Source organism: Dendrobates tinctorius, unplaced genomic scaffold (genome assembly GCF_039654945.1).
Source record: "Dendrobates tinctorius isolate UK_male_01 unplaced genomic scaffold, ASM3965494v1 ptg000224l, whole genome shotgun sequence".
NCBI lineage: Eukaryota > Metazoa > Chordata > Amphibia > Anura > Dendrobatidae > Dendrobates > Dendrobates tinctorius.
In genome coordinates, this window is record NW_027361891.1 from 554,859 (window position 1) to 577,500 (window position 22,642).

The 22,642-nt window shown below is 46.1% G+C and overlaps 1 protein-coding gene across 1 annotated transcript in view; it reads right to left on the minus strand.

Annotated features, from left to right (window-relative positions):
* The window catches only part of XPOT (exportin for tRNA), a 127,559-nt gene that overhangs the window by 44,066 nt on the left and 60,851 nt on the right, over positions 1 to 22,642 (minus strand). Inside the window, exons 14-19 of the mRNA XM_073555439.1 lie at positions 14,720 to 14,839; positions 11,498 to 11,592; positions 11,018 to 11,087; positions 10,503 to 10,741; positions 10,056 to 10,341; positions 8,275 to 8,464 (exon numbers count right to left, since the gene is read on the minus strand). Coding sequence (XP_073411540.1) covers positions 8,275 to 8,464; positions 10,056 to 10,341; positions 10,503 to 10,741; positions 11,018 to 11,087; positions 11,498 to 11,592; positions 14,720 to 14,839 — 1,000 coding nt within the window. The remainder of the gene's footprint in view (positions 1 to 8,274; positions 8,465 to 10,055; positions 10,342 to 10,502; positions 10,742 to 11,017; positions 11,088 to 11,497; positions 11,593 to 14,719; positions 14,840 to 22,642) is intronic.

Here is a 22,642-nt window from a genome sequence, read left to right on the forward strand (position 1 = left end):
CCGAGTGCCGCCTTGGTGGTTGATGTAAGCCACGGTGACCTGATTGTTGGAGAATATACGAACATGGTGCCCCTGTAGATACACAAGGTTTTTAACTGCATACTCTAAGGCTGTTAGCTCTTTTAGGTTGGAGGACATTTCCAACTGATGACTATCCCACAGGTCTTGAATTAAAAGGTTTCCCCCCCATGTGGGCCCCCCAACCCATAGGGCTTGCGTCCGTGGTGACTACCTGGGTTATGTTATATTCCCAGGGTACTCCTCTGGCTAGATTGTTCTCGTCTAGCCACCACTCAAGTGATCTCAAAGTGTGTTGCGACAGTCAACCGACCTTCTAGATACCCGCCCAGGATTTTTTGGTGGCGTAAAACCTCGCCCTGTAGCACCCTAGTGTGGAACTGGGCCCACAGGACCGCGGGGATGCAGGATGAGAGAGAACCCAGGAGGGACATTGCCTTCCTGAGAGACATGGAAGGGCTATTAGAGGCGTTCAAGACCTGCTGGCGTAGGCGGACCAATTTATTGGGAGGAAGACGACATTCCTGATTTTGTGAATCAAGGGTTAAGCCCAAGAACTGCTGGACCTTCATGGGCTGTAGACGGGACTTCTTGATATTTAATAGCCACCCTAACCTTTCTAAAGCCAATTTTGCTTTCTGCAATTGATCCAGACGGTGGGCTGCTGTTTTTCCTACAATTAGGAAGTCATCCAGGTAGGGGATTACTAGGATGTCTGCCTCCCGTAGATGGGCCATAACTTCCGCTATAACTTTAGTGAACACCCAGGGGGCCACTGCTATAACAAAGGGAAGGGCGACATGTTGGAAATGCTGTAACAACCCCTCCAAATGAACTGCCACTCTAAGGAAACGTTGATGAGGCGCATAGATGGGTATATGGTAATAAGCGTCCTTTAAATCCAACACCACCATAAAACAATTTTTAAACAGCAACTTTATTGTGGAGCTGATCGTTTCCATTTTGAAAGGTCGAAGGACTAGGTATTTGTTAAGCGCCCTCAGATTAATTATGGTCCTGTAGGAATTATCCGGTTTACGGACCAAAAATAGGGGATGGGGGGGTGGAGGTTGGGAGTAGAAGCCTTCGCCCTTCTCTGCTTCTGGTACTTTTGTCAGTACCCCCTTCTGGCATAGATCAATAACCTCAGTTTCTAGGGCAGTCTGTTCCGCCAAGGAAGATCTAAGCGGAGTGGCTCTAAAGCTGTTCAGGGGGACACAGGCAAATTCGAGCTTTAGGCCTGCGGCCACCAACCCAAGATCCAGTTACTGTTCGAGATCCGCGACCAGGCTGGGTAGAAGGCCGATAGTCTACCTCCCACCGGGGCCTCTAGTCATTGGGGAGGTTTCTTGGACTCACGGGATGCTTCTTGGCGTCCCCCTCCAAACATAAAACCGGTACCTTTTCTTTTCTTCCCATCTGCCCCGGTCCCTGGACGACCTCCTCCGAAAAAATCTCTTCCTAGCAAAGGGACGCCTATAAGAAGTGGTGGGTAGGGAAGGAAATTTCTTTTTATCATCGCCAGCCTTCTCCAGGAGTTCATCTAGGACGGGTCCAAATAAATATTCTTCCTCACATGGGATGGAGCAAAGCCGGGATCTGGCCTGGATATCCCCGGGCCAGCATTTCAGCCATATAGCCCGTCGGGCTGCATTCGAAAGCCCTGCGGCCTTGGCCGCCATTCTCGCAGAATCTGCTGAAGCGTCGGCTAAAAAGGCTGCCGCATCCTGGATGGTAGGTAGGGTTTTTATGATAGACTCCCTTCGAGGCTCTGTCCACTAGCTGTGTTTCTAATTGGTCCAACCAGACCATCATAGATCTGGCCGTGCAGGTAGCTGCGACCGCCGGTCTCAGGGCGCCAGCTGACATTTCCCATGTGCCTTTCAAGTAGGAGTCCGCCTTTTTATCCAGCGGATCCTTCAAAGAGACCATGTCCTCAAAGGGAATAGTGGATTTTTTGGACGCCTTAGTCACTGCTGCATCCAATTTCGGGGCTTTGTCCCATTTATTCACCATAGGGTCCTCAAATGGATATCGCCGTTTACAGGCTGGTGGTAGGGAGCCCTTCCTTTCCGGTTTTCTCCATTCTTTAGTAATCAAATTTTGGACCTTGTCGTTTAACGGGAACGTCTTACGTTTCCTGGGGTCTAAACCCCCGAACATTAGGTCCTGCGCTGACCGTTCAGGTCTGGCGTCTGTTACGCCCCATGGTAGCCCTAACTGCCTTGACTAGCTTGTCCACTTGGTCAAGACTTAGGCAGAAACGGCTGGAGTCTTCCTCTGAAGAGGATGCGAACGCGGAGGTGGAGGAGTCTTTGTTCCCTCTAGGGTCTGCTGAAGAGCCTGACTCTGAGAAGCTCTCCCTCTTTCTCTTCCTAGACGACTCCCCCTGGGGTACAGATTTTAGGGCTTTAACCTCCGCTCTGATTATCTCCCTGACTTGTAGCGAAGTCAGGGGTCTCATCTGCCACCTACAGGAGGGAGGACAGAGCAAGGAAGTATGCTTGTAACTCTTTGGGACTAAGCCCCCCTTTCCCCCCCCTTTTTTTTTACCGTCTGCCATATGCATGACTGGCACAGCCTCTTAGGGTAGGCATCCGGCAAGGGGCATTTACAAAGGGCGCATTCCCTGTTTTTTTTGCCTTGTCGGTACATTTCTTCCCCTATAGGAGGAAAAACAAAAGGGGAACACTGCATCAGGGCACATACACGAAGATCTCCTACCCTGAGCAGAAGGCGTAGGTACCGGATCACGGGGGGGGGGGGGCGAGCTGGATCCTTCGGCCTGGAGGAACTTCTATGGCCGGATTGTCCAGTTCGTTTCTTCTTTTGCTGGGAGCTGGTTTGGGACCTCTCTGAGGTACATTCCTGCTCTTTGTCCAGCTGTGGCATGGGAGCTTCCGGCTCGTCCATCCTGCCTCCGAGCTTGAAGCCGCTCGGCAGAGCATCTGTGCCCTTTTTCTCCCCCCCGGAAATCCGGGTCCGCAGATGACGTGGCCAGGGGCTGATTTTCGCCCCTCCCCCCCCATTTTCCCTGACGTCCACCCCCCGCATGCCGCGCCCCCCGCCCCCAACGCTCTAACGGCGCCCGCGACGCACGGGGAGAGAAAAGCCGGCGGGCCCCGACATCCGGTCCGGCGCCACCAGCCCCGCCCCCCCGTGCCACTTCCAGTCCGGGCGCACGTGGTGACACGCAGGTCATCAACGTCACCGGCTGCGCCACTTCCAGTCTGGGCGCGCAGGCCACCGCCCCCGCCACATCCGGTTCGGGGATGCGCAGACCACCGGCGCCACTGGCCCCGCCTCTCACCCGCACCACCCCCGGCCCACGCGAGGATGCGCAGGCCACCGGCGCCACAGACACCCAATGCTCCCCGAGCGCCACCGAAGCGCAGCCGCACGGCCCCGACCGCGATCCAGGCGAGGGGAGCCGCAGCAGCCGGGACAAGGACTGGAATCCTGGGGAGGGAAGCCTACTTACCAGCCGGCGCAGGAGACGGGCATCCAACGGACCCCGCTCCCACCTGCCCGCACACTGTCATGAAACCCTGCGCGGGTCACCGTGGCGCTTCCAGGGGACTCCGCACTGCCCGAGGTAGGAACCCCCCCCCGCTACCTGAGTCGGACAGCCGGCCTGGGGATTCCTTCATCCATGATGGCATGATCTGTAGGGAATCCTGTCCTCCAGGAACAGGAAACCAACTGATGCATGGGAGAGGTGCCGCCCTTATGTATCTGTAGGATTTCCTGTTCCCGTAGGGCGGATCCCCTCTCTCAGGTGGTGCTGTCATGGACGACAGAGTAAAAAGACATTTCCAGACAGCTCTGATGGCAGTAGGAATACTATTCTATATCTATCGAAATATCTAAAAAGGAGAGATATATCTGTATCTCTGTTCATCTATATATATCCTAAGGTAAAAGCCATCCCACTAGCGCCAAGGTGTACCCAATTGGGATGGTACTAAACTTATACTAGAGGTTAGGTCTGCTACGTTTGAGCACACCTTGGCGCTGGCTTTTTTGATTTTTTTTTATTTAATGAAAAACAGTGTTCAGCAAGTACCCTATGTTATTTATATGCACTATTGCCTTTTACTTTCTTACAGCAGGGTACGTGTTAATTTTGTTTAATGGCCAGTGTGAACATACTACTATACGTTGCATGTATTCCAACTTATCCTCCACTTCATTTCTTTGGGTTTTGCATTAGATTGATACATATGGCTTGTGAGAGAACGGTTTTTGGCTTCCTTTGATGGTGTTACCATAGTTTACTGTACATGTTACAGCTTGCACATGACAAATGTCTGAACCGGAGTGTTCAGCTTTGTGGCTTTTCTTCCGCATAACAAAAGGAAGAGAAGTCTGAAAAACTGTCTGCACCAAGACCAGAACAGATAATCTAATTAGCCTCAGAGTTTGTGTTAGAAAATGAGGGAAAAATTGTATAAAAAGGGAAGAACTGCAGATAAATACAAGAACAGGTTTTATTAAGTTCATTGAAGAAAGGAAGTGTGGCTTCTGGGTATTTGTATACATACATCTGTAATCGCCCTGACCAACACCCATTATTCCTGCTGTCTCCAACGCTGAAACTTTCATACAGAATTTATCTCTGGAAAACAACAGCTTGTTCAATCTGGATTTTTATGCGGCGGTGGTGAAAGTAGAAACATTGTACTAGATCACTTATCACACAACAGTATCGACTTAACTTAAAAGAATTCAACGTGCTTGAAACATGGATTTTTGCGATACCTCACCGTAAAATCCTTTTCTCCGAGACGCTCATTGGGGGACACAGATACTGTGGGTGTATGCTTCTGCCGCTAGGAGGCTGACACTAAGTGAGAAAAAGAGGTTAGCTCCTCCTCCGCCGTATACACCCTCGCCCCTATTGCGGGCGGAAATCAGTTTGGTGCCAAAGCAGTAGGAGGACAACAAATCAGCCTTTATACAGGTACAACATGTCCAAAAAAAAACCCACCACCACCCTTATATCAAATAAGTAAATGCATATTAAACAAAACAAGAGCAAACTGGCTAATAGGGTGGGTGCTGTGTCCCCCAATGAGCGTCTCGGAGAAAAGGATTTTACGGTGAGTTATCACAAAAATCCATGTTTCTCCTTCGCCTCATTGGGGGACACAGATACTGTGGGACGTCCTAAAGCAGTCCCTGGGTGGGAGATTGACTCACCGATCCAAGCTACCTGCACCTCTTGTTTAAAGGTGCGCCACCGCTGCTTGGAGAATCCTTCTTCCCAGGCTCGCATCCGCCAAGGCCTGAGTCTGGATATTATAATGTTTGGCAAATGTGTGCAGGCTGGACCAGGTTGCTGCCTTGCAAACCTGCTCCGTCGAAGCCTGGTGCCGAAGCGCCCAAGAGGCGCCCACTGCCCGAGGAGAGTGCACTCTGATCCCTGCTGGAATCGGCGTGCCTCTAATGCGGTAGGACTAAACGAATCCATCTGGCTATGGTCGATTTTGAGGAGAGTCCCTTCCTGCGCCCTTCAGGGAGCACGAACAGCGTGTCCTTCGGACGAAAGGGTGCCGTCCTCGACACGTACCTCCAAAGGGCTCTTACCAGGTGTAACGTGTAAAGAGCCTTTTCCACACGGTGCCCCAGTGCTGGACAAAATGAAGGCAAGACAACATCTTCATTAATGTAAAAAGAGGACACGACTTTCGGCAGAAAAGGAGGGGCTGGTCTGAGCACCACCTTATCCTTATGGAAAGTGAGGAACGGAGCTCGGCAGGATAGGGTCGCCAGCTCTGAAACCCGCCTGATAGAAGCGATGGCCACTAGGAACACCACTTTCCAGGAAAAGGTACCTCAAAGATATCCTGAAGCGGTTCAAATGGAGCTTCCTGCAGAACACTTAGGACCAGGTTAAGGTTAACGTGCTCGCCCGTTGTTGGTTTGGGGAAATCAGACCCTTTCAATAGGATCCGTTGCCCCTGTCTCATCCTCATGGGAAAAAAGATGAAAAAAAGTCTGGCGAAAAACCAGACGTGTGCCTCCATGCACACTAATCAAAAAACTGATTTCTGCCCGCAATAGGGGCGAGGGTGTATACGGCGGCGGAGGAGCTAACTTTTTTTCACTTCGTGTCAGCCTCCTAGCGGCAGAAGCATACACCCACAGTATCTGTGTCCCCCAATGAGGCAAAGGAGAAATTTCAACTGGTCCAGTTGAAACTGGCTGTTTAACAAACTTTGGTCTCATGTATTGTAGATTGTTAGCCCTCGCGGGCAGGGTCCTCTCTCCTCTTGTACCAGTCGTGACTTGTATTAAGATTACAGTACTTGTTTTTGATTATGTATACCCCTCACATGTAAAGCGCGCAAATAATAATAATAATAATAATAATAATAATAATAATAATAATAATAATAATAATGTACAGGGCCCTTTAGTGCTCAAACAAGAGCACTTGGTCTTATTTTCAAGAATAAGACCAAGATTGATAAGTACAAAGCCCTGACCCCAAAGGAAGCCCTAGAGAGTGACTGTTAAAGGCTCACAGCACTTGCTGCGAGACTCGGGAGAAACACTGCAGAAGTTGAGGCCATGAAGATAAATGTCCTGTTCTCCAAAGAACCATCCAAGGTGTACTCCCAACTACAGAGTAACAGCACAAAGGCAGCAACTCCACCAATAGCAGAGACTGAACAATACTGGAAGAACATATGGGAGAAGGAAAAAAAAAAAAAAAAAAAAAAAAAAAAATCACAACACCAGTGCAATGTGGCTGCAAGATCTGAGAATGAATCACAGCAACCACCTAGTGCAAGAACAAGTCGCCATTACAAAAGCAGACATCCAACAGCAGGTTAAGAACATGAAGAGCTGGACAGCACCTGGCCCAGACATGATCCACACCTACTGGCTAAAGAAATTAACAGCGGTACATGAACACATGGCAAAGTAGATGAACCAACTGTTAGCAGCAGGCCACCATCCAGCTTGGCTAACACAAGGAAGAACAGTACTGATCATGAAGGATCCTCACAAAGGAACAGTCCCATCCAACTACCGCCCAATAACCTGCCTTACAACAACATGGAAACTTCTCATCAGGCATCATAGCCACCAAGCTGCAGAACCATATGAACCAGTACATGAATCCAGCTCAAAAAGGCAAAATAACAAGCCTAAAAAGGAGAACTGGAGAAGATGAGGAAGGTGAAGGCAACAGTGATTCCAGTGGTGATAAAAGAACTGTCACCCATAAGATTGGAAAATAGCTACAACAGATCCCAGGAGCAACATCAGAACTCTGTCCAGAAAAGTGCAATGCTGGGAACAACCAAGATCCTGCACAGACCCCTCAAATCCCAGGCCTCTGGTAGAGGACCCGAGAATGAGGAAGGAAAAAAAAAAACAACTTCATCGGGGGATGAGAAGAGATAGAGATAAAAAAAAAAAAAAAAAAAAGTGCAAACATGGGTTACCAAGCATAAGTCATATGTTTTTTCACATGTCCATTGCAATTATTTGAGTGTATTTGGCCTTTTACGATTACATGATTTGTGTGAAAAACTCATACCATAAGGATGTAAAAAAGGGGCATATAGCTGAAAATTTTAATAAAAGTCTGCTGAAAAACACCATTTTGCATATTCACGCCTGAACCGAGCCTTGACATTTTTCCTTAGTATATGTACAGCTTTTACTCAATCATCTTTTTGTAATAAAAATGATTGTTCCATGTACCGACTCCTGGTATGTCCGTGAGCAAAATCCTGGAGCAATAACGAGGAAATCAAGACTAGGTTAGTTTCTGACAAGCTTAGAGCCCCTGTGTAAGCACTGTAGGTAAGCAGTAGTCACAGATCAGAGCAGTATTTTACCACACTAGTGTGATTGGCAAAATGATGCTCATAAGGAAGTTACATTTTGGTCTGTTTGCCTCATTCAAGAATAGCTACATTGCAGGAATGGCTGAACACAGCTTACCTACTACTCAGACATAAGCACGCAATGCGACAATGAACGGGTAGGAGACTGCGGCCTTAACCCAAACTTGTAATGTCTGCTATTACATATTGTAATACAAGTGAGCACTAGACTAATTATTGGAAACCAATGAGAACCAATTTTACAGAATCAAAGTACTGACACTTCTCATTTCAAATTCATGTCACATCAGGAGAAAAAAAATGTAATTAAATTTTATTTAAAAATTGAAATTTGGCATGGAATGAGGCAGAAAATTAGCACAAAAATCCGCTGAGAAATAAGTCTTACCCTGATTGGCTATAACTTCATTCATCCCACTTCCAGTGACTGTTTGCAGAAAGGCAAAGTAGCTCCTACGTAGCATTTGCTTATCAAGTGCAGCAGACTGGTCGTTCTCCTCAGATGGGCGGACGAGAACCTCAAATATGGCATGAAGTAAGGGCATAAAGACTTGCTGAAGAAAAGGTGAGACTTGTGCCTAAAGACAGAAGGTGGAAACAGCACAATATTAAGAATCAGATCTGCAGTATTTTCATATGATGTGCCACTAAGAACTTATTATGCTTGTCAATCTCAATGACTACTTCTTAGTAATGCTAATGTGAGGTGGTCAAGGAATTTTTTCTTGAAAACAATGTCAACCCTTCTAATATATTTTAGATCAACCTAAACATGCAATTGTTTTCTTCTGAGGATGGTCTGTTCATAGTACTCTTTCTCCTCTATCAACATTATGTCTTACCTTTTCTGGATATTTTGATATCAGCAGGCTAGATCTCCTCAATAAGAATTAGTACTATCTGAACTAGACTTACAAATGGGATACTAATATATATATATATATATATATATATATATATATATATATATATATACACACACATACATACACACGGTATATATATATATATATATATATATATATATATATATATATATATATATATCTATCTCACAACAGAACAGGAAAAAGTAGGGTGCAAAGCCTCCCAGGCACGTACCAATCTTTTTAACTAAAAATCAAGAAAGATTGAGGCAGCACACCATATGAAATTTTAGAAAGAGGTTTTATTTAATAGCCCATATGGCGACATTTCAGTCTTGAGTGCTTGAGAATGGTCTGCACTCAAGACCGAAACGTCGCCTCCATCTTTATTGATATAGGACCTTCCATCACATGACCACTAGGACCTGCGGTCATGTGACTCCAAGTGTGCAGTACTGCGGTCATGTGATGGAAGGTCCTGAAGCTACAATGAAGTGCCTGTATAAAGCAGCTCCTGGATGTCAGCACAGACACAGGAAGAGCCACAGGGGAGCTGGGAGCCATCGTCGGAAGGGGAGTTGTTTGTTATTTTATGATGTGCTTGCCAGCAGGGGGGAATATAGGGACGGGGAGTCCCCGTGTCCATGCCAGCAGGGGGGATTATTGGGACAGGGGGCCATGTCCATACCAGCAGGGGGGAATATAGGAACGGGGGGGGGGGGGGGGGCCGTGTGCGTGTCACCATCAGCAGGGGGGCAAATAGTGACCGGGGGGACAGATCCAGGATGGGATGGGGGGGGGGGGCCCCCCCCCATGTACCAGGATGGGGGTTATACAGGTACCAGGATGAGGGATATATATATATATTATTTATTTTTTTTTTTTGAAAGACTGACACTGGCATTATAAGACACCTCGATTTAACATAAAAAAAATTCTCTTTATCTTCACCAAATTTGGGGGTGCGTCTTATAATCAGGTGCATCTTATAAAGCGAAAAATACGATACATATATCTCGCAAAGGAGCAACATCTGAGCTCTCTGTCCAGAAAAGCGCAATACTGGGAACAACTAAGATCCTGCGCAGAACCCTCAAACTCCCAGGCCTCTGGTAGAGGATCAGAGAATGAGAAAGGACAACAAAGACCACCCCCAGTGGGGGTTGAGAAGGTTTTATTTTATACTCACAATGGTGGAGGTGTATAATGTGCTAAAGAATGCAACTTGCAAACTGGATTTGTAAGGAACTAGATGTGTAAGAAAGGAAGGTAAAATTGGACAAATCCCTTTCTATAAATTTACCTTGAACTTTGCTGTAATTTGGTTTATTAAAGGAATGAATTCTTGCAGATCCTTTGCTTCACAGTCTTTTAGCATATGCTCAGAAGCTGTAGGAATAAAAGGAAGCACTTCTTCCTCCAAACAGATGATCATACGGTGCAGGAAGGTGCGAACGCCTCCTCTGAGGATCTCCTTTTGAACAGGACAACTCAGGGCAGGCAGAAAACTTTGTAAACAGTCCAAATAGACTCCAGAGCAACCACACTGCTTTACTGTCTGCTTATTGCTGAAAGCTTTACTGGTACGACTACAGGGAACAGAAGAAAAACCCATCAGACCCAGCACCTCATTACAAAAACTGCACTGCAAAACTACACTAGCATGTAAACAAAGGAAATGCTTTATGTAAATAGATGAAACCTATGGAGACAAGTGCAACAAATGCAAACACTTGCTAGTGAAACGTACCTGGCAAATCCTACTGCGTGATTAAGGCAGTCTGCCAGAACTGTCTGCCGCTCCTCATCTTGCTCTACGACCAGCTTTTCCAAAAGGATCTTAAACTTCTCCATTAAAGGATTAAGGAGATTCCTCATGAGAATACTTTTGCGTTCAGCAGGATAATCACTATTTACTATGAGCACACCTGCAGTTTCGTATATAAAGAGCTGATCATCACTGCTGAGCAGCATCTGGAAACCATTTTCCTTTAAAAAAATAAAAATTGAAAATCAATACACTGAAAAAAAAGTACTTCTTAAAAAGGCCTCATTAAATGGAAGACAAAAAAATTGACCAATTAAATTTTTTTGTGCCTAAATATATTTTTACTATCATTGGGTCTCCCAGCCGTGAAAACACTGTCCAAGCTGTCATACTATCTCACAGAGAACTTGTAAGAAAACCTCTTAGCCAGTAACATTAGTGACGTTTATTCAACTGATCATGCAGACTCATGCGATCACACAAGTAGAGCAACTCACTGGTGGCGAGAGTTGGAGGAGATCTTGAATCCTACTCAGTATATCTTCCACAAAGGCATTCATATGTTTACTAGAGAACAGGGAAAACAGAAAAATAATGGAACTGCTATTGTGTAAATATAAATAAATAATTGTATAACAATTTAAAGAACAAAACTGAAGCGAGCCCAAAAAATAAATAAATAATGATAATATAATGAAGTGGCGTGCGGCATATACCAAAAAAAAAAAAAAACGAAAAACCAAAAAGGGAAAAAAAAAACGCAGCATTGAAATGAGATTTAAAAAATCTGACTAATTTTGCTGCTACTGTAGTAGAATGCTGCGTTTTTCCCCACACCAAAAGCACAGCACATGAAACAAAAAGTCAGACATGCAAACACTCACTGTGAAAGGAATCACAATCAATATACTATAGAACATTGAGCCAGTAAATACACAGAGAATAGCAATATTGATATGATTATCAGAAATACTTACTGAAGAGACTTTACAAATCTTGAAAAAAGGTAAGCTGTTCTACTACGTACTTTAGGACTAGAATGGCGCAGACCTCTGTGATCCAAAAATGCCATCTGAAATTTATAACCGTATGTTCCAAAAGTTATAAAAGAATTCTGACATGCAAAATTATTTTTAGAGATTAATATTACATTGTCTAGGAAATCACAACAGAATTAAAAATGTTGTCATCTTGTTACATGGCCAGAAACCGGTCCCAGAATGTTAATAGGAGAGGGGCGTGCGAGTATATGCAGTAGGAAGCTTCATTCCCTCCCTTCTTCTGTAGGAAAATGTGCTCCCAGAGGATATTCTGAACTAAAACTTGGACACACCACTGGTGCTGAGGGTAGAAGAGCCCTCTCACACTGCTGTCCAGGATAAGGAAAGGATGGGACCAATCATACCAGGATGCCTCTAAAGAGAAATGAATATTCAATGCCCTTCACGACCATGGGTGTGGAACGCAGTGAATATTCATTTCTCTTTAGCAGCGGGCATAGGAGTTAGCCGCAGCAGAAGGCTCCTGCCTCTGTGACCCGCTGCTCCCTCTCCTCCACACCATAGCCAGAGTCAGTACATCCGGACTGTAAGGCTGGTTTCAGACTTGCGTTGAGGAGGGCTGAGGATGGCAGCCTTCTTCCATGAAGCTCCGCCTACTGCCGCATGCGTCCAGCATTTCCCTTAGTACCTATCTTTAACATTGGGTACGCAGGGACATGCGTTGTATGCGGCGATTTGATGTGTGCGGCGACCGCATGGAAAAGCAAAATTTTGCATTTCCGTGCGGTCGCCGCACACATCAAACCGCCGCATGTGGACGCATCCGCATACAATGCATGCCCCTGCGTACCCAATGTTAAAGATAGGTACTCAGGGAAATGCTGGACGCATGCGGCAGTAGGCGGAGCTTCATGGAGGAAGAAAGGAGGAAGTTGGCTGCCATCCGCAGCCCTCCTGAATGCTAGTGTGAAACTAGCCCAAGACGCACCGCACCCCCCATTATCCTCCACATTTTTGGAGGAAAAAAGTGCGTCTTATAGTCCAAAAAATACAGCAATACTGGAGATACCAGTGGTGCTGAGGTTAGAAGAGCCCTCTCACACTGCTGTCCACTATGTCCATCTAATCCAGTGATCCCCAACCTGTAGCTCGGGAACCACATGTGGCTCGCAGGCCCGTGATGTGTGGCTCGCAGCTGTCTGCCAGTTCGGTGCATTAACACCAGGTGTAGCAAACAGCTATTAAGTGTACATCTCTAGATGGTGACTTGCACAGAGCTGATCTGAATGGGGTAAGATAGGAAACCCTGGAGCTTGGCATACTGCCTTGGTGTGTTTTCAGTGGAAAAGCTTTGCCTGTCATATCAGTAATAGGGGGATCTGGGTGTCACTACTGTGAGTGGGGTAGGTGCTTTGGCACCAGGTCTAGCAAACAGCTGGGAAGGACAGGTCTTCAGATGGTGACTTATGAGTAGAAGAACAGATCTGGATGGGCATATACTGGCCTTGTGGTCGCAGAAGTACACCAAGTACTAAACTGGACATAGGATGATACTGCCAGATAGAGAGATAGAGGGGGTACTTGAAACGGGAAACGTTAGCATAGTGGAAGTGCTTGATGTATGAATATCGAGTGAGGGAAAGGTGATGCAAGTATTCTGTCCTGGTGTAACCTATTATACTGGTAATAGGGGACCTGGGTGTAACTACTGTGGGAGGGGGCTCGCAACCTTCTTTGAGTTGAATGTGGCTCTCAAGATGAGTAGGGTTAGGGAACACTGAACTAATCTATTACTGGAGATACCAGTGGTGCTGAGGTTAGAAGAACCCCCTCACACTGCTGTCCACTATGTCTATCTGACTGAATACTGAGAAAGGCTCAAAATCCTGAGCCGAAACGTCGCCATTTTGGGCAATTAAATAACCACATTTTTTTCACCTTGGACTGGTGTGCCGCCTTCGTTTTAGGTTGGTGTATGGAGTTTTGGTTGTTGCCTTGGAGGCACCCAGGAACGCCATCTGCATGTGCTGCTTTTTGCTTCCTTTTATTGATCTAACACTGGCGATACCAGGGGTGCTGAGGATAAGAACAAGTCGCTCACACCATTGTCAATCATCTATTTGGTCTAATATTAAGAGTCACCAGGAATACGAAGGTAAAAAGAGGCTGTCAAAAAGGGCTTTGATAAGGGGTTTATTGTGGGTCTCCAATTGCTTTACTCTGTCACACAGGATAGAGGGAAAGCAAATGGCATAATGTAAGATTATTTTTTCCCCCTGAAAAAAGTAACTTGACAGGGATGACCCATCACCCATACTGTGCCCAACAGTAATTGAACCTTTGGCAGCGGCAATAAGAGAATAAATTTAGAGTATGGGAGTTTCAATATGGTCAAAACCGTTGCCATAATTGCAGACGATACTCTGCTGTTTTCGGACCCATTGAGGGAGGACATATCACAATAAAAACTTTTGGAGCTTCTGTGGATTCAATATTAACTAGGAAAAAAAATCTTCCCTTTTGACGAAGGTCTGCCTGCTAGACCTTAAAGGGAACCTGTCACCAGGAAAAAATACCATTAACCTGCAGATAGCAGCTTAATCTGCAGGTAATTGCATTACTAACCTGCCAAGCGCCAGCACGTAGCATCACAACTTTCATCTTAACAGAGCAGTTTAAAGTGGTACTTAAGTTTGGAAGTTATCCACTACCCTTCAAGATCGATGGGACCTCCACCGAACTCATGTGAATTGAGCAGTGGCCGGTCTTGCGGATTGCCACTCCATTCATTCTCAGAGGGACCGTAGGAGATAGCCGAGCACTGTGCTAGGTTGCTGTTCGGCACTCCAAGAATGAAAGAGGAGGCGGCTCGCATGATCCACCACTGCTGGGAGTGGTGGGGGTCCTAGCAGTCACACTGATTTGGGAAGAAATTAAAACGGAGCTCTGACTGATTCCCATTAGCGAAAAAAGGGCAGTTTGTATATTTTAGACAGTTTTGATAAATTAGGCCCATTGTATAAGGATGAGAAAAAAAATAAACTGGAGTCAAAATGCTAAAAACAATGTATTGGAAAAGTAAGAGGTTTGGTTTCAAGAAAGCCTGATGAGCACAATTTATATATATTGCTTGTAAATCAGGGTTTTCAAAGAACTGACTTGTGTGTTTCAGTTTAGATGAACAAGTTAGTATCTTACCAGAATATTAGGAATATGGATAGGCTCAACCGTGAAGAACTTTTCATATCTCACAACAGTTTCAAAAAATTCTAATGTAACAGAAGTGTGATTGTAGGCACTCACACCAGAGGTCACCAGCTAAAAGTAGAGGAAAACAAAACGTAACTTTATAGAATGTATAGTAAATAAATTACTTGTGTACAGACGTCCATGGTGTCCTACTCTACCTTAAAAGGCCCAGTTTTCATAAGAAGGAAAAATAAATCAGATCTAGTTTCATGGCGTTACAAGTGAAATAAATGGGCGGTGGTGCAAATCTGCTGCAACTGCAATATACTAGTAAAGTAACGCAAAATATAGCCGCAGTATCGCAGGTTATAAGATACCACATCCCTGTTAAAATGCCAGGTTTTTCTTAAGTACGAAATCATACCAGGAATAAGAATTTCAGAATGTTTTCCACCAATTAGGTGTACAAATCCAGTAAGAAAACAAATCTTTTTGAAAGGGGGGGGGGTAAAAGTAAAACTTAAATAAATAAATGTAGTTGCATAAGTGTGAACAACATTTTATAATTTTGGATGGGGTTATGTTCAAAATTAGCTAAACTCATATTAAATAGTCTGTAGTTTAGCTGTTCTAGTATAATTTTACTGACATTTTCTTATTTGTATTTTAAAGCAAAAGCCATGAGGCCAATTCATCAAAACAGGATACTGGAGAAGAGCAAATGTTGGCCCCATCTTCAAAAAGGGGAAAAAGGTGGACCCAGGGAACTATAGGCCGGCTTATATCTGGTATATATTTATTTCAACTTACTCTGCTTGTCCCCTTTTGCTCTGAGGTCAAGAAACTTTTCAAAGTGGTTTATGATGCATGTAGGCCTGGACATTGGTTTGTCTGATAATTACCTTTATTGTGCCCTGCTGTCTTAGTTTAGATTGATTTATTAACGAGAAGAGAGAGAAAAAAAATCTCAGCCTTAGATTCCTATATATTCAGACCTAGCTTGGGGGAGCATTTATGCAGGGGGCATTAATGCACACTTTATCGAAGTACAGTTTATCAAAGTACTGGCAGTTATAACATGGCAGTTAGACAGGGGAGGAGACAGGTAAGACATTTATATACATCTACTCCCTGTACATTTGGAGTACAACAAATATATACCATATGCATTTGTGTAATTTATATCCTGGCTGCTGCATTCACACATCCACCGCCCTGGCATTAACTCTCCACACTCCATCCATATCGGCCCCTCACTCCTTTCCTCTCCTATGTATAGCACTCACACTCTTTCAACATTGTTAAATTGCACAGATCCATTCAGTCCCACCATTCAACATGAGACGCTCCCACAAAATCACTCAACCATCTGCTCACTCTTTCTATCCTACTTCTCCTAGTCGCAGGAGACATTGCTCCCAACCCTGGTCCCCCATGTTATAGAAAGTCAAACCCCCCAACTGCTACACTCAGAAACCCCTCTAATCTTATTAATATTCCCTGCATGCCATCTGTCTCTCTTAATTGTGCCCTTTGGAATTCTCGCTCAGTGTGTAATAAACTCTCCTTCATCCATGACTTCTTCCTTTCTAATTCTCTTAACCTTCTGGCTCTTACTGAAACCTGGATCCAGCAGTCAGACACTACCGCTACTGCTTTCATATGGGGGATTAGACAAAAGAGCAGGTGGAGGCGTTGGTCTGCTCCTATCACCAAAATGTACCTTTCAGGTTATCCCTCAAGTATCCTCACTAGTCTTCTTCTTTTGAGGTCCATGCTGTCAGACTCTACACCCCCTTCTCCATGCGAGTGGCGGTAGTGTATCGTCCCCCCGGCCCCTCCCATAAGTTCCTGGATCATTTTGCCACTTGGCTTCCACATTTTCTCTCCTGTGACATGCCTACCCTCATCATGGGTGATTTCAACATCCCCATTGCTCTTCCCCTCTCCCCATCTGCTACTCACCTTTTATCTCTAACCTCCTCGTTTGGCCTTTCGCAGCTTACTAATTCTCCAACGCATGAAGACGGGAACTCCCTCGATTTGGTCTTCTCTCGGCTTTGTGCAGTGGATGATTTCACAAACTCCCCTCTCTGATCACAACCTTCTTTAATTCTATCAAGAACTGCCAGCCCGCTCAGGTCACCCCCACTGTCCATACTTCTAGAAACATACAGGCCATTAACACCCAGAAACTTACAATGAACTTGCAGTCTTCATTGGCCCATATCTCCTCCCTCTCATGTCCTGATTCTGCACTGTAGCATTACAATGAACCACTTCAAACTGCCCTGGATGATTTTGCACCTCCTATACATAGAACAACACGACAAAGACAGCGACAACCCTGGCACACCCTGCAAACACATTTCCTGCAGCAGTGTTCCAGGTGTGCTGAACGTCTATGGAGAAAATCCAATCTACACAAAGATTTCATCCATTATGAGTTCATGCTTAGAACATACAACACTGCCCTTCACCTCTCCAAACTAACCTATTTCAACACCCTCATCAGCTCACTGTCCAATAACACGAAACATCTCTGACACTCTTCATTCCCTGCTCAACCCAAGAGTGCAGGCCCCAACCACAGAGCTTCGAGCTGACGATCTGGCCAATTACTTCAAAGAGAAAATGTATCATATCCGACAGGAAATTATCTCCCAATCATCTAATACCATGCACTGTCCTCCCTCCCCCACTGCATCTAGCTCACTCCAGTCACAGAAGTAAGCAGGCTCCTTGCATCTTCTCGCCCAACCACTTGCACTAGTGACCCATTTCCGTCACATCTGCTCCAGTCCCTTTCCCCTGCTGTCACCCCTCACCTAACTAAAATATTTAACCTCTCTCTCTCTCTTTTGGTATCTTTCCCTCCTTATTTAAGCATGCAATCATACATCCACTACTTAAAAAAACCATCCCTCGACCAAAACTGTGCCGCTAACTATAGACCTGTCTCTAATCTTCCCTTCATCTCTAAACTCCTGGAACGCCTGGTCCACTCCCGTCTGATCCCTCTCTTCTCGACCCTCTCCAATCCGGTTTCCGCACTCTACTGAAACTGCCCTCACTAGAGTCTCTAATGATCTACTAAGAGCTAAAGCTAACGGTCACTACTCCATGCTAATTCTCTTGGATCTCTCTACAGCAGTGGTCCCCAACCTTTTTTGCACCGGGGACCGGTTTCAAGCAAGACCATTCTTCCATGGCCCGGCAGGGTGGGGATGGAGGTGTGGCAGGGGCGGGGCTTTGGTCATAAGGGGGCGGGGCTATGTACACGGTTGTAGTGTAGCAGTGCATACTTATAATTAAATAACATTTATAATGTGACTCAACTCACCATAGGTTTTGAATAAGTGCTCCATCACCCCCTTCTCTCCATCATTGCCTTCACCCCATCACTCCCTTCTCCCCATCACTGCCTTCACCCCATCACTGCCTTCACCCCATCACTGCCTTCACCCCATCACTGCCTTCACCCCATCACTGCCTTCACCCCATCACTGCCTTCACCCCATCACTGCCTTCACCCCATCACTGCCTTCACCCCATCACTGCCTTCACCCCATCACTGCCTTCACCCCATCACTGCCTTCACCCCATCACTGCCTTCACCCCATCACTGCCTTCACCCCATCACTGCCGTCTCCCCATCACTGCCGTCTCCCCATCACTCCCCTCTCCCCATCATTGCCTTCACCCCATCACTCCCTTCTCCCCATCATTGCCTTCACCCCATCACTCCCTTCTCCCCATCATTGCCTTCACCCCATCACTGCCATCTCTCCATCATTGCCTTCACCCCATCACTCCCCTCTCCCCATCATTGCCTTCACCCCATCACTCCCCTCTCCCCATCATTGCCTTCACCCCATCACTCCCCTCTCCCCATCATTGCCTTCACCCCATCACTCCCTTCTCCCCATCATTGCCTTCACCCCATCACTGCTGTCTCCCCATCATTGCCTTCACCCCATCACTCCCCTCTCCCCATCATTGCCTTCACCCCATCACTGCCATCTCTCCATCATTGCCTTCACCCCATCACTGCTGTCTCCCCATCATTGCCTTCACCCCATCACTCCCTTCTCCCCATCATTGCCTTCACCCCATCATTGCCTTCACCCCATCACTCCCCTCTCCCCATCATTGCCTTCACCCCATCACTGCTGTCTCCCCATCATTGCCTTCACCCCATCACTCCCTTCTCCCCATCATTGCCTTCACCCCATCATTGCCTTCACCCCATCACTCCCCTCTCCCCATCATTGCCTTCACCCCATCACTGCTGTCTCCCCATCATTGCCTTCACCCCATCACTCCCCTCTCCCCATCATTGCCTTCACCCCATCACTGCCATCTCTCCATCATTGCCTTCACCCCATCACTGCTGTCTCTCCATCACTCCCCTCATGGCCTTCTCCTCATGTCCCCATCTCCTCCAGGGCCAGGCTACACAAACACAGACCAACACACACACACACACACATGTACACACACATTATACATACACACACCACCTCTCTCCTCTCATCTGCCCGCCGCCCGCGCTTCCTCGCACTGACACAGCAGCGGCCGCGCTCTCCTCTCTGTGTCAGTCAGAGACAGGAAGCGCGGGCGGCGGGCAGGAAGCTGGACGCAGTGGACGGGTCCTTGCAGCTCCGCTCCTGCTATTCCCTCTTGCAGGCAGCGGAGCTGCTTGATCGCTCCCTGGCCGCCGCTAAGAACTGCTGCGCGCCGCCCCAGCCCCCGCTACGCCACTGACCGCCCCTGGCTCCCCTTGTGTCCGCGGACCGGCAAGGGCACTACAGCGGCCCGGTGCTGGGCCGCGGACCGGCGGTTGGGGACCCCTGCTCTACAGCATTCGACACTGTGGATCATCAGCTCCTCCTCACTAAGCTCCGCTCCATCGGCATCAAGGACACAGTTCTCTCCTGGCTTTCCTCCTATCTCTGACCGCTCCTTTACTGTATCTTTTGCTGGCTCCTCCTCCTCCTCCTCCTCCTATCTTCCCCTTACTGTTGGGGTTCCTCAAGGATCGGTTCTAGGCCCCCTCCTCTTCTCCTTGTACACTGCCCCTATTGGTAAAACAATCAGTAGATTTGGTTTCCAGTACCATCTCTATGCTGATGACACCCAATTATACGCTTCTTCTCCTGACATCACACCAGCCTTTCTAGAAAACACCGGCGATTGTCTAAACGCTGTGTCTAACCATGTCCTCACTATATCTGAAACTGAACCTGTCAAAGACTGAACTCCTTGTGTTTCCTCCCTCAACTAATGCACCTATAACCGACACTGCCATTTCCGTGTGTGGTTCCACTATTACTCCCCAGCAACATGCCCGCTGACTTGGGGTCATACTTGACTCCGAGCTTTCATTCACCCCCCACATCCAATCACTGGCTCGCTCTTGTTATCTGCATATCAAGAACATTTCTAGAATTCGACCTTTTTTTACCTTTGACTGTGCAAAAATTCTTACGGTTTCTCTTATTCATTCTTGTCTGGACTATTGTAACTCTTCTAATCGGTCTCCCTCTTACCAAACTTTCCCCCCTCCAATCTGTCTTGAATGCTGCAGCCAGGATCATATTCCTCGCCAATCGTTACACCGATGCCTCTACCTTGTGCCAGTCCTTGCACTGGCTACCCATCCACTCCAGAATCCAGTACAAACTTATTGCCCTCACCCACAAAGCACTCCATGGCTCAGCACCACCCTACATCTCCTTCCTTGTTTCAGTCTATCACCCTACCCATGCCCTCAGTTCAGCTGATGACCTGAGGTTAGCATCCTCGATAATCAGAACCTCCTACTCCCGTCTCCAAGACTATACACGTGCTGCACCAATTCTTTGGAATGCACTTCCCAGGTCAATACGAGTAGTCCCCAATCCCTACAATTTTAAGCGTGCCCTGAAAACTCATTCAGACTGGCCTACCGCCTCAACACATTAACCTAACTATCCCTGTGTGGCACAGTCAAAAGTTTTACCATAACCAGGTTCCCCGTATCATGTTCCCACATGCTTTATGCATCTATTAGCGCTCTGTGTCCGTACTGTTACACACTTAACATTATGGCTTGTCCAAACAATCAGGGCAATTGTTACCACCCACCTTTCGTGTCTCCCCTTTTCCCCTCAGATTGTAAGCTTACGAGCAGAGCCCTCATTCCTCTTGGTATCTGTTATGATCTATGTGATTATTGTTCTGCTGTAATGTCTATAGTCTGTACAAGTCCCCTCTGAAATGTAAAGTGCTGCGGAATATGTCGGCGCTAAAGAAATAAAAATTATTCTTTGTGCAATGCCAACACAGAAGATCACCAAAAGAACACCATGCTCACAGTGAAGCACGGTGGAAGTAACATTATGTTTTGGCGCTGTGGATTTAGTCTAGGTGGAGGGAATTATGAACAGTTACAAATATCTGAAAATTTGGCAACAAAAACCTTCATGCCTCTGCTAAAAAGTTTAGGATGAAGAGAGAGGAACTTCATCTTTCAGCACAACAACAATCCTAAGTATACCTTCAAATCAACAAAAGAATAGCTTTGCTCGAAGACCAAAGTTTTGGAATGGTGCAGCCAGTGCCCAGACCTGAATCTGCTGGTTGACTTGAAGAGGGCATTACACAGGAGATGTCCTTCAATTTACAGATTTGGAGCGCTACTGCAAGGAAAAGTTGGCAAAGGTTTACAATTCTAGATGTGCCACTCTAATAGAATCCTACACAAAAAGACAATGCAGTCATAAAATAAAAAAAAAATTAAAAAAAAAAAAAAAAAAAAAAAAAAAAGAAGAGGATTAGCTTAAGGGTGTGCACATTATTTTAGTTTATTTTTCCAGCTGAAAATATTTGCATCTTAACTGAATGGTACAATTGTGAGTGACTAACGTGGAAAAGGTTCTGAAATTAATCTTCTCGGTATGATTTTTTTTTTTTTACATGACACACCCCCTGGCATTTTAAGACTCTATACACACTGCATGTACATATTCAAATATTTGTACTGCTACATAAAAGATATATTTTAGTATTAACAACAACCATCATCATCGAAAAGGACAATTTTTTTGTTTTTGTGCATTTGCTCTTCCCAATAATATTTTTTCCTTTTATTAACAGCTGTATGGAGGCTTGTTTTTCTTGCAGGACAAGTTGTCATTTTTAATGACACCATTCATTTTACCATATAATGTACTGAAAATATCTACGCTGGGTAAAATGGTGAAAACGCAACTGTGACATTGTTGTAGGGCTTTGTTTTACAGTGGTCTATATCCATGCTTAAATGCCCCCAGCGCCTAATATAACGTATATTTACATTATATAGTTGTAAAGAGATTTAGCACTTTCCAAAATGTGGTGTAATAGTACGCCCATGTCGGGCTCCCCGTTTGGTGCGGGCTCCAGTGCTGAGCCCGCACCTTCCCGGTCACATGACAGCTGATCTATACAGCTGACATGTGCCTGCAACAGCCGTGGGTGGAATCGCGATTCACCCATGGCTGTTAACTAGTTAAATGCCCCTGTCAATCTCTGACAGCATTTAACTTGCGCTTATTGGAAGTGTGTCGCTACTACCGCCCATCGGTGACCCCGTCACATGATCACGGATCACCGGTGTCGGCCTGAACCAAATGTCTGCAGCAGACCTCTAAGATTGTCATCACCAGATTGCTGAGCGTCGCCCTGTGGTCGGCGCTCATAGCAAGTGAGCATTTCTGCTACACACAAGCAATCTGATCGCCTGTGTGCAGCAGAAGCGATCAAAGAACTGCAGCTTCTAGTCTCCCATGAAAACTACTGAAGCATGCACAAAAGTAAAATTATACCTCTCTCATATATATATATATGGTTGCGGCCTGGCGGCCGCGACAATCAGCGACCAGCGATTTCGGTTACAGACAGACATAA